Source organism: Orycteropus afer, unplaced genomic scaffold (genome assembly GCF_000298275.1).
Source record: "Orycteropus afer afer isolate SDZICR_OR568_19922 unplaced genomic scaffold, OryAfe1.0 scaffold00086, whole genome shotgun sequence".
NCBI lineage: Eukaryota > Metazoa > Chordata > Mammalia > Tubulidentata > Orycteropodidae > Orycteropus > Orycteropus afer.
Window position 1 is genome coordinate 6,835,877 of NW_006921673.1, and position 18,338 is coordinate 6,854,214.

Consider the following 18,338-nt stretch of genomic DNA (forward strand, 5'->3'; position numbering starts at 1 on the left):
GGTTTGGTTTTTAAAAGAGAATAATGATCAAAACAGACAGTCTTTACTAGCTAAGCTAAACTGTTGTTTGGTTTTAAGAATATTTCATGGGTTATTTTTGGCCTAAGGTTTAAAGATTAGCTTAGGGCAATAGTTTTGGGGGTGGGTGTCTCACACTTCTGTCATCCTCTGTGATAGTTAGAGCTGTGTGTCAACTTGTCTGGACCCCTGTTCTTTGTGGTTGTTCCCATGATGGGATTGGATGACTCTGTTCTGAGTGGCCAATCTGTTCAAGAGGAATTTCCCTAGGGGTGTGGCCTGCTTCCAGGATATCCAGGGACGTCCTGGGAAGAGAGACATTCTTCTGTGGATCAGGATTCTGTTGTGCTACCTACAGCTGTCTGTGAGTAAGCAGTCCACCGTTCGGCCTGGAGATCTTGGATTCATCATTCGTTGGAGTCAGCAGCCAGTGTACTGCCTGCCAGCCTTGAGCTTCTCAGCCTCTGTGGTTGTGAGAGTTAGGAAAAGCCTCCAGCTTGACAATTGCTCCAGGGACTTTGGACTTGCTGGCTTCTATATGTTTGTGAGCCATTTTCCTAAGATAAATTTCTCTCTCTTTATATAAGCTTTGCTAGTTTTTGTTTCTCTAGAGAACCCAGTCTAACACATCCTCCTTTAGTATGTATTATCACTTAACATCTCTTTTCTATCTTTTTGTTTCTGATTGGAATAATTAAGTAGATAACTCATCTGATAAAATTATGTGCTGTCTTCCCACATATGTCCCTAAATAGTAGGCTGAATAAATTGTATATTCATTCAGTGGAATGGTATATAGGTATGGAATGTGTCTTAGGCTGGGTTCTCTAGAGAAGCAAAATCAGTGAAGTCCATATATGTATACAGAGAGAGAGAAATTTATCTCAAGGAATGGCTCATGCAGTTGTATAGGCTAGCATATCCCACATTCGTGGTCAAACATCAAACTGGAATCTTTTCCTGTCTCAGGCAGCTGCAGGGACTGATGAACCCAAGATCAGCCAGCAGTAGTATAGCAGGCTTCTGGCTTTGGCAGATAATGAATCCAATTTGGCAGGTAAAATGACAGATTGTCAGCTCACAGGCTGGAAGACGACAGTCCCAAGATTGGCAAACAGTACCATAGGCTACTGGTCAGCGCCTAAGATGATGGGCTAGATTCAGGACCAAGATCCAGCAGAAAGCCAGAGCATTTTTTCCAGGATATCCATATGTATATTAGAGGTAGTCCATACTCCTGAAGAAACTCCCTTTCAACTGATTGGCTTCCCATAGCATATATATCGTCATGGGGGATGAGTACATCACAATTGCTTAAACCACTTAGAATCATGGTCCAGTCAAGTTGACACACACCTAAACTGTCACAGAATGCTACACAGAACAATATGAATGAATCTTAGAGACAATGTTAAGTGAAAAAAACCAGACACACAGTACTATATACTGTTCAATTCCAATTTTATAAAGTTCAAAGTAGTCAAAACATGTGGTATTAGAAATTAGGGAAGTAGTTATCTTTGGGAAAGGGTTGGTGATTAGTGACTGGGAGGAAGTACAGCAGATGTCTGGGGTTCTGAAAATGTTCTGTTTTTTGATTTGGGTGATGATTATTTGAATGTTCACTTTGTGAAATTTTGTTAAATGTACACTTGTGATTTAGCAGTTTCCCATTTGTTATAATTGAATAAATAGGTTTGTTTTTAAAAGATGGGCTGTTCCTGGTAACAAATCTCTCACGTTGGGGTTCTGTCCTAAAAAAAGGAAAAGTAATTATACCTAAAGAAGTATGCAGAAGGATTCATAAGCTAGGTATGTGTTAGTGATAAGGTGTTTTAGTACAGCATATTTTCCATCATTGAGGGTAGTTGAATAAGTCATAGTACATTAATTCTGTGGCATGTTACACATTTGTTTTAAAGAAAGATTTTATGTATCAACCTGGTGGAATTACAAAGTTAAAAAAGCAAAGTAAGGTGTATTACCTGTTTCATTTTTGCTCAAAATATGTATATATTTGCACAGATTTTTGTATGAGCCTGGAAAAAAGTATAGAAAGGTATCTTTATCTGAGGTGGAAGTGGAATTAGTGACTTATGCAAGGAAGAATATTAAGTATTTCTGTGTGTATCTTTGTTTAATTAATTACGTTTTAGCTGCTGCTCCACCATTAGCCCTTGTGTAATCTCACTGTATTGACAGTGGACTCTCTTATCTTAAGCTTCTATAATCCTATGATACTCAGCTAAACTCCATCAGTGATTGGGCCACAGATGATTATGGCTTATAATAAAAGGAGAAGGAATAGAGTATTCAGAGAGGACCTGAGCATTTCTGCATTGCATGTGACTCATAGTGTTGGCAGTGTATGGCCACATCAGAAGTATTTCCAAATAGGATTATAATCACAAATCACAGTCATATGAAATATATTTATTCCTAATACTATGGATCTGGTTTCTTTCTGTCTTCCTTTCAAGCGTGAGCAAGAAAGTCAAATGGCTCGTCTTAAAAAACAGCAAGAAGAATTGGAACAGATGAGACTACGTTACCTAGCTGCTGAGGAAAAAGATACAGTAAAAACTGAGCGACAAGAATTGTTGGATATAAGAAATGAATTGAACAGGTATCATAACTAAAAGATTATAACTTTTTTTAAAATATAAAAACAAAAGTTCTAATAGAAGAACCTTTTAATTGGTCATTGATCCTAGGATAGGTACAATTTGAAGTCTCTCAAGAATAAAGTAAATCGTATATGAAGTGTGGCAGACTTTTACAATAGAAAAATTTACACCAGTCACCATTGTATTTAATTTTCTTTTGCCATATGTTCTTTTTTTTTTTTTTTTTTTCCCATTTTACCATATCAAATCTATTTAGGTTTTTTGTTTTCATTCATAGCATTAGTACTTGGATATTTATTTTTGTGTGGGTGTTTCAGGATTGCTGCAGCTATTTTAAGGTAATTGATTATATTGAATTTTGAATTTAGAAAGCATAAGAAATTTCAGGTTTATATTCCTGATATCAGTAATAAAATACCACTTATTTATTGAGCCCTTGCTGTATGTTATGAGTTATGTTAAATGCCTTATATACCTATCTCATTTTTATTTTCAAAGCAGCTCTTTGGGGAAGGTAACCCTCCCTTTTAGAGATGAGGAAACTGAGGACCAAAAAGATTAAGTACCCCTTTCAGGGTTATGCAGCTAGTAAAGCATGGAACCACAGTTGAAATCTAATTCCAGAGATTATATTTTTAACTGTTATACTACATTGGACTTCTCTGCATTGTCATGTTGATTGTAATTATTATTTCAACAGTGTTTCGTGTTGAAAAGAAAGATAATCATTACGAACCATAAGAACAAATTATGGCGTTTTATTTCCCCCCCTGAAGAGGGTGGAAGTCCTAGCTTACCATAAGAGATTTTTGTCTTAACAAAGCATACATTTTATAAAATACCACATGACATCCCCATGTATGAGCTGGAAAAATGCAGTTACTATATTAGGTAGGGCCAGAGCTGAATTAAGCAACCATATTTAGAGTATTAGGAGTCCCTGGGTGCCGCAAACAGTTAATGTCCTCAGTTGCTACCCAGAAAGTTGATAGGTCAAGGCCACCCACAGGCTCCTCAGAAGAAAGACCTAGAGATCTACTTCCCAAAGCTCAGCCATTGAAAACCGTAAGGAGGACAGTTCTACTGTGACACATAAGGGCTGGTCATGAATCACAATTGACTTGATGGCAGCTGGAGGGAAAAAAAAATATCTAGCATATTAATGAATATCAGTTGGGAACAGTCATGGTCTGTACTGTCATACTACAGGGTTCAATCAGGACTACTATCGTATGCAACAAATATTTATTTGGTGTCTACTCTGTTACAGAGTTTTAAGATACTGCAAAATAATGAATTTTATCATGATCCTTACTTTCTAAAATTTTCCTATCATATATAGCACTTTTTTATTTTAGTTAAAAAATATGTAATAAGCTCCTGCTGTTTGCTAAGCACTGTTTGGTGACTTACATGAGAATAGCCATTTTGCTTATCAAATTTGGAAACCATAAAAAAATTGAATTATATCACTAAAGTCCTAATAAATAAGGATTCAGAGAGAACTGAAACCAACAAGATTAGATATATCAGAGCAAAAGCAGAGTACTCTGTTTAAGCTATACAGAAAATTGCTTATGTGATGGGCTACACATGATAAAATGAAAAAAAGAATTCATATGAGGAAGCCCCGGAGGATTTAAATAGCCCCAAGTACTCCTCTGGAGCTCTGGTGGCATAGTGGTTAATGCATTTGGCTGCTAACCAAAAGGTCAGCAGTTCAAACCCACCAGCTGCTGTGCAGAAGAAAGATGAGGCAGTCTTCATCCATAAAGATTTACAGCCTTGGAAACCTTATGGAACAGTTTTCTGTCCTCTAGCATTGCTATGAGTTGGAATCAGTCAGTGGCAGTGGGTAGTACTGGCTACAAAAATGTTTTCATTTACAACCATTACTAAATGTTGTCTTTATAAATAGGATGACTTTATGCAGCTGTGTCAAATTCGGTGCCTGCCCACCCATGGTAGGCACTGGCCCAAAAGGCTGCCACAGAAACACTGTAACTCATGGGCCCTGTTCCTCTCTCCTGGGCCTCAGGGATAAATTTTGTTACAGACACCAAGTTCCTAGACCTTGAGAAGAGGGTAGGTAGGGTAAGAGGGTGCAACAGACAGGTGGGCCTGTTGGTCTCACCAGGTAAAGTGAAATTTAAAAATAAATAGAATAAATCGGAGGACTTAGGATGACTTAATTGCTAATTAAACTTTTTTTTTGTAGCCAGTTACATACAGGAGTATAAAATTATATCTTAATGTATTTAATTGTACATTCTAATTAAATTAGAACATATTCTATATCCAAACTTAGTGTTACTATCACTTAGTAAGTATATTGTTGTTGTTGTTGTTAGGTGCTGTCGAGTCACCTTGGACTTGTAGTGACACTGTGTACAGCAGAACAAAACACTTCCTGGTCCTGCACCAGCCTCCCAGTCCTTTCTGTACTTGAGCCCATCATTGCAGCTACTGTGTCAGTCTGTCTCATTGAGGGCCTTCCTCTTTTTTGCTGATCCTCCATTCTACCAAGCATGATATCCTTCTCCAGGGAATGGTCCTTCTGACATGACCAAAGTAGGTGAGGCAAAGTCTGGCCATTCTGGCTTCCAAGGAGCATTTTGGGTGTACTTCTTCCAGGACAGATTTGTTAGTTCGTCTGGCAGTCCATGGTACTTTCGGTATTCTTCACCAATACCACAACTCAAAAGCATCAAATCTTCTTTGTTTTTCCTTATTGAAAACACCATGGCTTGGATTAGGCACACCTTAGTCTTCAAAGAGACATCTTTGCTCTTCACCACTTGAAAGAGGTCTTTTGTAGCAGATTTGTCCAGTGCAATATGTCATCTGATTTCTTGACTGCTGCTTCCATTGGTGTTGATTGTGGAACCAGGTAATATGAACTATTAAGTATACTATGTATGAAATATTAAGCATACTAAGTAATTATTAAAGCTTTTGCATTTTCAAGGCAATATGATCAACAGTATTCCATTGTAAATACCCAAATCGCAGTGCGGCATCTGCTCTCTTTTTTTCACCTCCTAGATGAAATCATTACAAACATAACATGTAGATATCCATACAGTTTTAAAATACAAATCCCCTTTGCACTAGGCATTCACATTTTTATGTTCACGTTTATATCTACAGTTAGAGATATAAGTTCTATAAAAGTAGGGAATTCTTAATTCACTGCAGTATCCCAAAACTTAGAATTAGTACAAGTAAATAATTGCTGAAAAAATTTAGACAAATATTTATGTTTAAATCAACAAAAGTTTAACAGCATTTAAAGATCAATAAAAAAGCATAGTTAAACATTATTATGTCCAAGTAATGGAAAATTACAAAACCATTTAAAAGAACACACAGTCATGTGGGAAATAGTCACTATATATAACAAGTGAAAAAGGTGGTATTGCATACATAGTATTAAAAATTTTTAGAGGAAATGTATATTTAAAATACATATGCGTTTTTTATCATTGAAAAGCCATACATAAAAATGTTACTGAAATTGATTATTTCCAGATGGTACTATTACAAATCGTTATTATTTTCTTTATACATCTCAAACTGTCTACAGTTTTCATATATTACTTTAAGTTAGAAAAATGCTGTTTTGTTTGTTTTCCTCCTGAAAATGTTACTAAAAACTTATTTTACCATTGGGTCATTTTTTTTTTTAAATAATGTTACAAAAACCAATACAGTATTTGTTGCCTGCTAGAGTAGCATTAAGGAACTCTGTTGGCACAGTGATTAAAGCGTTTAGCTGCTAACCAAAAAGTTGGTGGTTCAAACCCACCAGCCACTTCATGGGAGAAAGATGCGGTGGTTTGTTTCTGTAAAGATTTACAGCCTTGGAAACCCTATTGGGCAATTCTACTCTATCCTACATGTAGGGTCGCTGTGTGTCAGAATCAACTCTACGGCAGTGAGTTTTGTTTTAGTTCAGCGTGGTATTTGTTCTTGCCTTCTTAGGTTAAAGCAACAAGACCAAAAACAGTACCAGGATTCCAGAGAGATTGCAAGTGGGAAGATGGATAGTCTGCATGGCAAAGCATTGGAAGAAGGTTTGGATGATTATTTGACTCGCCTAATAGAAGAAAGGGATACCTTGATGAGAACGGGTGTGTATAATCATGAGGATCGAATAATAAGTGAACTTGACCGACAGATCAGAGAGGTTTTAGCAAAAAACAATGCCAGCAATGAATAACATTTGGAAAATATTTACAGAGACTCGGGGTCTGAATTTTCATTCATTATAAGACCCTCAAAAGAAGAGAAAAATAGAATATTTAAATGCTATTTTCAATTTTTTATAAGCAAAATTTTGTATGTTATTGTATAGTATTTATTTGATTTTATTTACTTTAGCTACCTCTCCCACTCTGGTTTTATTGTAATTGCTTTTTATATACACATTTTAAATGGCTGTTCAGTGTTTCCCATAATTTATAATTTGATAGCTAACTTTCAAAACAGCTTTTCACTAAATTTGTTTTAGGAAGAATGACTGCAGTAATTTATAGTTACATAATTTTTCATGTTGAGCCAAAAAATCACATGTTGCACTTCAACAATGCTGTGTCTTGTTCCATTCTCATGTAGGTATCTGAAAAGTTGAGACCAATTGTAAATGTAAGCAGTTTTATTTAACTCAATTTAGATGATCTGTCATATTTTTTTTCTTTAACTTGTAACATTTGCAAGTGACAGATTTGTAAGCAGAAAGCAGAATCAAGGCAGAAACTATATGACAAATCAATCATTTATTTAAATAAAATTAATACTGATTAAACATGTCTCAAGCTTTTGAATTTTCAAATCTTTAGCATACTCTTAGCTTTTAAGAATATCAAGTCATAGCTTTAATACGGTTTTCTCGATCATTGTTGTGCTCAGAATGACATATTATTCTGTTGAAATTAGAGATGTTTTTCTCAGAAATAGTGATATTAGCTGTTAATTCAAACCTTTTCTAATATAATATGGAAACAGATACATAAAGGCATTAGCTGAGAAAATAGGGTAAAAACCTACTGTTTCCTCGTTCCCCTAATTTGAATCAATCTTTATCAACAGTATATGAGATTAAGTCACTAGATTTATATACTGTCCATTTAATTATAAAGGTTCCTTTTACACTGCATTCTTCAAAGCTAGTATTTGTCCTCAAAGCAACACTTTCCACCTCCTTCTACAGGGTACTGAAAAGGTTTACTAGCAATTATACATATTGGATGAGTCTTATAAAATACATGTAGTTTTAAAACTCTGATTCCCAAAGATGATAAATTTAAGTATATACTTTAGGCAGTATATACTGTTTACTGATAACTTTCATAAAAGCAAAATGAGCTATTTGGTAACACTAAATTAGTTAATTTTCTGTTATCTTCCATAGATGTGTTTCTTGTTTGTGAAATTAAAGTTCCTACACTTATATGTGCTCCTTATTAAAGTATTAAGCTTCTAAAACAGCACAGCAGTAAATAATAATAAATGAAATTACTGAATGAGAGGATAATGAATCTGTGGATCATAGCAAAAATTTGAAATATTAATTATTGTTAGACATTTTCTCTCATTGATTTTGTGCCACATGAACAAAAGTATTTTTCTTTGGGAAAGCCTCTGATAAAATATTGTGACTTTTCACCTTCAGTTACATTGTGTGCTGAGTTTGACTATTTTCAAACACTAGAGGGGGCTTTAGATTTAAAGAAACAAAAAGGATTTTTTAAAAATAAATGTGTGGTTTATTCTGCCTTCAGTAATGTGATCATTTGGCTATGTAATTTAACAAATAAAATCATAATGATATGCATTTTTGAATTCTTGTGTAGTCCTTTACTTTTGCTTCCCAACAGCAAAGTGCTGGGCAAAGTGTTTGGCACTTGCCATTTCAAGTCACTTTATCTTTGCGTTTTTATTTTGTTCTCAGGTGCTTACATTGCAGATACATTTTTTATATGTCTTAAAATTGGGAGTATGAAATTTTAAGGCGCTCTGGTGGCATAGTGCCTGAGGTATTTGACTGCTAACCAGAAGGCTGGCAGTTCAAACCCACCGCCACTCCTTGGAAGGAAGATTGGGCAATCTACTTCCATAGAGATACTGCCTTGGAAACCCAAGAAGGAGTCACTGTGAGTCGGGATTGACAGCTGTGAGTTTGGTTTGGTGGTGAAATTTTAACACCTTTATAGTCCTTCTTCAACAGCCATTACATTTGCAAGTGACATTTAACATATTTACATTGATTGCTTTACTGAATTTTCAGTGAGTGGCAGTTATAGACTATGACCACAAGTAGAAAAATGAGTGAATGAGTGAACAAATGAATGAATAAATTTCTTAATTAATGCATATAACAGTAGATCTTTTATCAAATATTTTAATGTGAGATAAAATTTACCTTTAACATTTTTGTGATTGTATTTCAAGGACAAAGTCTCCTTTCCATGTCTAAAGCTGGCACATAGTGCATTGGAAGGATGTATCATATCTCCCAGGTATATGCTAGTAACTTGTATCTGAACCTGGGTTTCTGTTGCTTTCAGCAGAGGTGTAATGTCTGATTTAAGGGCATATAACGGCTCTGTTACCAGGAAGGACCTGTCCTTGGAGAAGGACATCATGCTAGGTCAAGTAAATGGTGAGGAAAAAAGAGGAAGACCCTCAACAAAATGGATTGAAACAGTGGCTGCAAAAATGGGCTCAAACATAGCAACAATTGTGAGGATGGTGCAGGACCGGGCAGCATTTCGTTACGATGGGGTCACTGTGAGTCAGAACCAGCTCGACAGCACCTAACAACAGAGGCTCTGCACAAACTTGGAGAAAGAGTCTAATTTGACCAGATGATTTTAGTGAATATTAATGGCTACTTTTTATTCTGAACACTGAAGGTAAAATGACAGATTCTTGAAATTTTGAAGATTGCAGTACTTCCATGTTTTATAAAATTCAGATCTTATTACCCTTCAGAAAAGAGCAACAACAAAATGAAGCAAATAAACAAAAAAATGACTGATTGTTTAATTCAGCAGATAGTTGAGACTGTGGACTTAAATTATAGAGGTTTTTTTTTTGTTTGTTTGTTTTTTAATGGGAGCTCTGGTAGCATAGTGCTTAAGGCACTTGACTGCTAACCAGAAGGCTGGCAGGTCAAATCCACCAGCCACAAGTTGGAAGGAAGATGGGGCAATCTACTTCTGTAGTGATACTGCCTTGGAAGCCCAAGGAGGGGTCACTATGAGTCGGGTCCGACTCAACAGCGCATAACAACAAGAACAATTTTTTTTTTTAATACCGGGTTACTAATTCCTTAAGTTAGACTTCGTATTTTGATGGTTTTACTGTTGATTAGTGACCCTCTTAATTGATGATTTGTTTGTGAGTATTGAATAAAGTCTAGGTTGAATGATTTTTAGTATGTTATGACTTGAACATTTAAATCGATCTTTGATATTTGTGTTCTTTCACTTTTAACATAGCCCTTATTGCCCAGACTTTTCATTGTGCAATTAGTCTCCCACCTGTTCCGTGGCAGAATCAGGAAGCTTCTTTCTGCCTGCTTCCATGACTCAGATGACAAAGATGTAAGTCATCTCTCTTCATGTAAATGGGAAAATACAGAACTATTTAAGTAATGTAAGTTTTCACTGAAACCAAAAGAACTAGATCTCTCACTGCTTTTGTTATATAACCTCTCTTTGGCATCAAGTTAGATCCACTTTTGTTAGGAATGTAACTGTAGAAAGGCTGCTATATACTTAAATCTCATTTTATTTGCTTCTCTGGGGGTTGTCTTCATGTTTTCATTAGAAATGTTTTTACAGATGTAGGCTCTTCAGATATGAAGTTGCTGAAGTGGAGACTCAGAAGTTTAGCTTTCAGATTGAAGGGGGGTGAAAATCTATTGAGAATGATTAATTTATAGGTAAATAATTTACTGACTGATACATTAATGTACAGTAATCCTTAGAGGCTTTTAAAGATGTAGTCATTATATTCTTAAGGTTTCTAAGAACGTTAAACCTGTCATTCATACATAATAGGAGAGAACTAAAATAGGATCCATTTATAATTTCTTCTTGGAACATTTCACCCACAAATTCATAGACAAATATTTTTCCTTTTCCAAAGAACTTTTCTAATAGTTGGACCACACAGCCCTTTTCTTGGTTAACATGTTAACTAGTCAAAAGCAAGCAGATACACTAGATGAAGTGCTGAATACTGCCCCCAATAATTTAATTAAAACTTGAGTATTTGTTGTTGTTGTTATGTGCCGTCGAGTCGGCCCCGACTCATAGCAACCCCTCCTTGGGTTTCCGAGGCAGTATCACTACGGAAGTAGGATTGCCCAACCTTCCTTCTGAGGAGTGGCTGGTGGGTTTGAACCGCCAGCCGTCTGGTTAGCAGGCAAGTGTCTTAGCCACTATGCTACCAGAGCTCCTATAGCAAGCAAAGTATTACTGCAAAATCCTGCTTTGACAATATTATAAATTTTATTGAATGCCAACTGATGTCTATGCCTAGTAGGTTTGTAATCTAATGTTCAATTCTTCAGCCAATTCTCACATTAAGAGAATTAAAAGCATTGTTAAAACACTGGTTTCATTTCTATAAGTTCTTTATCTAATCTGTAACAGTGAGAAGGATTTGGTTACTGAAGTTTCGATCTATTTTCTGGTGAGAAATTTTGAATTCCAAGCAAGATTATTACTGCATTGCTCATTGCTTCAGCTCAATTCAGACTGAGCAAAGTGTGATGTTCTGAAGATGGTGTGTCAAGCCAAGTACTTGAGTCATTAATATTCAGCACGTATCTTTAGTCATCTTGTTTAGATTGGATAAGATAGTACAGCAGACTGGTGTATTCACCTGATTGTTGCCTGGAGGAAGGGAATTTCAATTCCTGACTTAGCTTCATTGTTGGCAGATGAGATTAATGATCTTTTCTTGGTCTTTGGCAGAAGTTTATTTAGGTAACTGGCTGAAATTTGTCACATTTGCACAAAGAAAATAAAAGCCCCAAACAGGAAATAACTTTATAAATAGTTTTCAGAAGAAATTTCACCCAGAAACTTATTTTTGCCATTAAAAATTGAATTTTCCAGCCCACATTTATAGCCTGCACTTCTCCCCCAATTATTAATTCTCACTTTTAACCTATATCTCCTTAGTATGTAATTGTGTACCTGTTTACTGGGAACAATTGAAATTAAATTTGTCTTAAGATTATTTAAAAACCCTAAGTGTATGCGTGTTGGGGGAGGGTGGGGTTGGGTGGGTGGGACTTGCAGCCCAGTTTTCCTTTGGTCTGTATTTTTCTTGCTGAGATCTGTAAACTTACTGCTTGCTTGCTGCTTATTGCTTGAACCTCAGTGTCATTATTCATATCTGTCTGAATATTTCTATGAACACAGCACATAGCAGTACAATACTTTGGAGTAACAATTGTCAACCTGTACATTTTGGAATGAATACAGAATTTGAAATTAGCTCTAAATGTATAGTAGGCATTTTAAAGCTAACTTCAGTGTGTGTGCATAATTAACATGATTTCCAATGGTGTGTCTTTCTACCAAATGAAAGAGGAAAATCTGCCCATTTCACAGAGATCAAGTAAATTGAGGAATTCATCCATTCAACCAATATATTCAACTGTGTAAAAGTGCTTTGTTTGCTATAAAATTCTGTATAATTATGTATTAAGTATTAATATTGTTCTTCCTATCATGGTATCTTGGAAAGAGATTTCCACCTTACTCTGACACTATAAATTGTGAAGGTGACAATAGATCTCCAGTCCCTTCATCTAGGTCAACAATAAATGAAGACTAAAACAGCATACCTACATTTCCTTCTCATCCTTTACACTCATTGGTCTACCTTTTCTATGATGCAGAGTATACAAAATAGTTTCCAATTACATTATGATTAAAAGCTCTAATCATGTTAATTATTTTATGTCAAAAGAGACTTTCTCAGATTCAGTATGAGTATTGGATATTAAATTTGATGCTGAAAGTATTATCTAATGTGTTTGAATCAGAAGAGAAATTTGTGTCATAAACTATATCAGATTAGCTGCAAGTCATATGGAAGCTTTAGAGGTAATTCTATAAGGAGACTAGAGAAGGCAATCTGTTGATAGGCTTTTGCTCCAAGAAAGTTGGCTAGCAATGGAGGGGTAGTGTTCACAAACTTAGAATCTAAGGTAGCCTTAAAATCCTGGTGTCCAGTGCATTCTGTAAAACGTAGCAATAGGCATCTTGGGTACAAGTGATTTTAGTGGTCAGGTGAGAAAAAGCATTTAACAAAAACCCACATCCATTCCTGGTAAAAACTCCTAGCAAACTAAGAATAGAAAGCAACTTAACCTCATAAAGCGTATCTGTGCAAAACCTATAGCTAACATCATATTTGCTGGTAAAAGACTTAAGTGCTTTCCCCTCAAAATCAGGAACAAAACAAGGATACCTGTTTTTACAATTTCTGTTCAACATTTCACTGAAGGTTCTCATTAGTGCAGTAAGAAAGACAGATTCTAAAGGTAGAAAGAGCTGTCTTTTGGCATATGACATGTTCATCTGTGTAGGAAATTCGATGATGGTATCTACAAAACTAGCACTAAGTGAATTTAGCAAAGTTGCAGGATACAAGATCAATAAGCAAAATATGCAAAAATCAGTTGTGTTTCTAAATGCATCACAGTGGTATCAAAAAAATGAAATAATTAGGAATAAATCTGACTAAAGTGTTTAAGACCTATGTACTTAGAATGATAAAATATTGCTGAGAAGTTAAAACTAATTAGACATACTGTGTTCCTATGTTGGAAGAGTCAATAGTGTTAAGGTGTTAATTCTTCCCAAATTGATCTTGAGATTAATTGTAATTGTAATCTTTATCAAAATCTCAGCATGCATTTAATGTAGAAATTGAAAAACTGATTCTAAAATTCATAAAGAAATACAAAGGACCTAGCCCAAGCAATTTTCAAAAAGAACAAGGTTGGAAGATTAACATAAGCTGATTTTGAGACTTATTATAAAGCTACAGTAATCAAGACAGGAAAGGAAGAAAAGACCAAGGTGGATATCAGAAAAGACTCTCAAACTTGCTGACTGTAGAATACCTAAAGCAAATGGAAGAAATGATGTAATAAGAGAGCCAAGCAGGAGATTTCAAGAGGCAGCTCAAGAGGACAAAATATTATAGTGAAATGTGCAAAGACCTAGAGTTAGAAAATACAACATTTCTCAAACTTGGAAGAATTGAAGAAAAAGTTCAAGTCTTGAGTTGTGATACTGAAGGATTCTATGGGCAAAATATTGACAGGTGCAGGAAGCAACAAAATAAAGGAATGCACAGAGTCATTGTACCAAAAACAATTGGCTGATGTTCAACTATTTCAGGAGCTACCGTATGATCAAGAACCAATGGTATTATAGGAAGAATTACAAGCTCTACTTAAGGAATTGGCAAAATTCAAAAATGAAGGCTCCAGGAATTGAAGGAATACCCACTGAGATGTTTCAGCAAATGGATGCAACGCTGGAGACACTTGTTTATGCCAAGAAATTTGGAAGACTGCTACCTTACCAAGTGACTGGAAGAGATCTGTATTTGTCCTTGTTCTAAAGAAAGGTGATCCAACAGAATGTGCAAATTATCAAACGATATCATTAGTATCACACATAAGTAAAATCTTGCTGAGGATAATTCAAATACATTTGCAGCAATAAATTGACAGGGAACTTCCAGAAATTCAAGCAGGATTCAAATGAGGTTGTGGAATGAGGGATATCATTGCTGATGTCAGATGGATCTTAGCTGAAACCAAAGAAAGAAACGAGAAAGATGGTTGCCTGTGTTTTGTTAACTATGCAAAGGCATTTGCCTGTGTGGATCATAACAAATCATGGATAACACTGCAAAGAATGGGAATTCCAGAACAATTATGTTCATGAGGAACCTGTACATAGACCAAGAGGCTGTTGTTCGTATGGAGCAAGAGGATACTGCATGGTTTAAAATCAGGAAAGGTGTGCATCTGGTTTGTATCCTTTCATCACACTTACTCAATCTGTATGCAGGGCAAATAACCCAAGAAGCTCGACTATATGATGAAGAACGTGGCATCAAGTTTGGTGGAAGAATCATTAACAACCTTGTTTGCTGAAAATGAAGATGAATTGAAGTACTTACTGATGAAGATCAAAGACTACAGTCTTCAGTATGGATTACACCTCAACATAAAACAAAAAGTTCTCACAACTGGACCAATAAACAATATCATGATAAATGGAGAGAAGATTGACATTTTCAGGGATTTCATTTTACTTGGATCCACAATCACACCCATAGAAGCAGCAGTGAAGAAATCAGACATCATATTGCACTAGGAAATCTGCTGCAAAAGACCTCTTTAAAGTGTTAGGAAGCAAAGATACCACTTTGAAGACTAAGGTATATCTCCAAAAAAAAAAAAAAAGAAAGAAAGAAACCACTGCCATTGAGTTGATTGTGACTCAGCAATCACCACTGGGTTTCCAAGGCTGTAAATCTTTACAGAAGTAGATTGCCTCATCTTCCTCCTGTGGAGCAGCTGGTAGGTTTGAACTGCTGACCTTCTGGTTGGCAGCCAAATGTCTTAGTCACTATGCCTCCAGAACTCCTTGTGCCTAACGCAAGCCATGGTATTTTCAGTCACCTCATATGCTGCACAATTAATAAGGAAGACGGAAGAAGACTTGAGACCTTTGAATTGTTGTATTGGTGAAATGTACTGAAAATACTATAGATTGCCAAAAGAATGAACAAATCTGTTCTGAAAGAAGTGCAACCTGAATGTTCCTTAGAGGTAAGAATGGCCAGACTTCATCTCACCTACTTTGTTCATGTTGTCAGAAGGGACCATTCCCTGGAGAAGGATGTCATGCTTGGTAAAATAGAGGGTCTGCAAAAAAGGGGAAGACCCTCAATGAGATGGATTGACACAGTGGCTGCAATGATGGGCTCAAGCCTAGCAAGGATTGTGAGGATGATGCAGGACCAGGCAGTGTTTTGTTGTTTTACATAGGGTCGCTATGAGTTGGAGCTGACTTGATGCACCTAACAACAAGAACATTATTAGTATAGTGCTAATGTATCTGTCCAAATTAGGTTATATACTTTTACACTTAAGTACATTTTCCAGATAACTGAGACTTGGCATTTACAATTGGAGGTTGCTTATTTTAACCATTTTAAAGAAAAGTTTTAATGTTATCACATTTGGCTTTGCTTTTTGAAATACCAAATACAGAAAGAAAAACACTTCCTCTTTATGGTCCAGGCTACCATTATTGGCAGCTGGGACAGAAGTGGAAAAGTACTACATCTGAAGTTATTATTTTTTTTTTTTTTTTCCTGTACAGGTGCATACTTTGCTTCCCTTCACAAAGAATTTGGGACAGTTTTCAAGATTATATTTAATTTTAAAGGAAAAGAGCAAATAATTGAAGGAATCAAGATGAGGAAACACAGGCTAGCAAACACCAGAGCCAGTGAAAACATTAGTGAAGAGGAATACTGTCATAGTTAATACCCCTGTAGGTGATGGACATACTGTTTGAGATTGTCTGAGCACCAAGAGGAGTTACTTGCTGCATGTAAACTATAGCAATAATGAAAAATGAAAATGACCTTCACATTAATACCAACAAGACACTCTATGATTCCTGTCTGTGCATTTCTGTGCTTGCAGGTTTTCTTCCTTCACTACATTAACCAAAACCAGTTGCCATCAAGTCATTTCCCACTTACTGCAACCCCATTCATGTCATCGTAGAACTGTGAACTATAAAGTTTTCAATGGTTGATTTTGCTGAAAGTAGATCTCCATGCCGTTCTTTCAAGACACCTCTGGGTGGACTCAAACCTCTAATCTCTGGTTAGCAGCTATGCATGTTAACCGTTTTGCCACCCAGGTCTCACTATATTAACCAAAACCAAACTCATTGCAGTCAAGTCAGATCCGACTCATAGTGATCCCTCCTTGGGTTTTCGAGGCGGTATCACTACGCAAGTAGATTGCCCAAACTTCCTTCCGAGGAGTGGCTGGTAGGTTTGAACTGCTAGCCTTCTGGTTAGCAGTCAAATGCCTTAGGCACTATGCCACCAGAGGGGGTGAAAAAATAAGTATGGATATACAAGACTTACGTAATAGTAATTAGAGCTATGCTTGTGCATTTTACACCTAGAGCATAGAAAATGAACTTTGAAGCATTCCCAAAAATTGAGCATGAGTGAGTCCAGAAAGGAGCTCTGGTGGTGTAGTGCCTAAGGCATTTGACTACTAACCAGAAGGTTGGTGGTTGAAACCAACCAGCTACTCCACAGAAGGAAGACTGGGCAATCTACTTCCGTAAAGATTTACTGCCTCAGAAACCCAAAGGGGGTGGCTATGGGTCAGAATCAACTCAAGGGCAGTGAGTTTGATTTGTTGTTGTTGTTGTTAGTCCAGAGATGATTTTAAATTCCAAAAATACAGACACTACACCTTGATAAAACTATAAATTACTAAAAAAAAAAAAAAAAAAAAGACCCTCCAACCTGTAAATTATTTAAACTTTCTATTTAGAAATAAAAACAAATCACAAGTTCTCTAAAAAATAAAAAATGATTAAAAAATGCTTATTAAACTTTATGTTATGGAACTCATTAAGACTCATTAGGGCTCAATACTCAAAAATCATAACCTTGATTATTCTTATTAACAAACAAGTGAATTAAGTAAGCATTCAAAAAAGTTAGTACAACTACATAAAATGAGAGCAGGGAAGAAAAAAATAAATACATTTGAAAGCATAAAGTTACAAATTAGAAAACAAATATAGTTGTTGTTGTTATGTGCTGTAGAGTCAGACCCGACTCATAGTGACCCCTCCTTGGGTTTCTGAGGCAGTATCACTACGGAAGTAGATTGCCCAACCTTCCTTCTAAGGAGTGGCTGGTGGGTTTGAACCACCAGCCTTCTGGTTAGCAGTCAAATGCTTTAGGCACTACACTACCAGAGCTTAATTGACAAGAGTAAACAAATTCCCAGTAAAAACAATGGCACCATTTTTTGGAACTATACAAGATGAATTTTTTACTGAAATTTGAAAGGCAGCTACTTGGACAACTGACTGGAAGAGAATCCCTATTTGTGCCCATTCCAAAGAAAGGTAATCCAACTGAATGTGGAAATTAACAAGCAATATCATTAATTCCACATGCAAGTAAAATTTTGCTGAAGATAATTTAAAAATAGTTGTAGCATTACATCAACACAGAACTGCCAGAAAATAAAACCACACTCAGAAAAGGATATGGAATGAGGGATACCATTGCTGATATCAGAGGGATCTTGGCTGAAAGCATAGAATACCAGAAATAAGTTTATCTGTGTTTTATTGACTATGCAAAGGCTTTTGACTATGTAGATCATGACAAATTATGGATAACATTGCAAAGAATGGGAATTCCAGAACACTTAATTGTGCTCATGATGAAGCTATCCATAAACCAAGAGGCAGTCACTCAAACAGAACAACAGAATACTGTGTGGTTTAATATCAGGAAAGGTGTGCATCACAGTTGTATTTTTCTACCATACTCATTTAATCTGTGTGCTGAGCAAATAAT

The 18,338-nt window shown here is 36.0% G+C and overlaps 1 protein-coding gene and 1 non-coding gene across 2 annotated transcripts in view; both read left to right on the forward strand.

Moving 5' to 3' along the window:
• CEP120 (centrosomal protein 120) overlaps positions 1–6,867 on the forward strand; it is a 145,784-nt gene extending 138,917 nt beyond the window's left edge. The window contains exons 19-20 of the mRNA XM_007942245.1: positions 2,499–2,644; positions 6,630–6,867. Coding sequence (XP_007940436.1) covers positions 2,499–2,644; positions 6,630–6,867 — 384 coding nt within the window. The remainder of the gene's footprint in view (positions 1–2,498; positions 2,645–6,629) is intronic.
• LOC122150098 lies at positions 4,574–4,707 on the forward strand. Its single transcript, XR_006163482.1, has one exon. It is a non-coding gene; the product is annotated as a small nucleolar RNA SNORA5 (small nucleolar RNA).
• Positions 6,868–18,338: the final 11,471 nt, after the last annotated feature.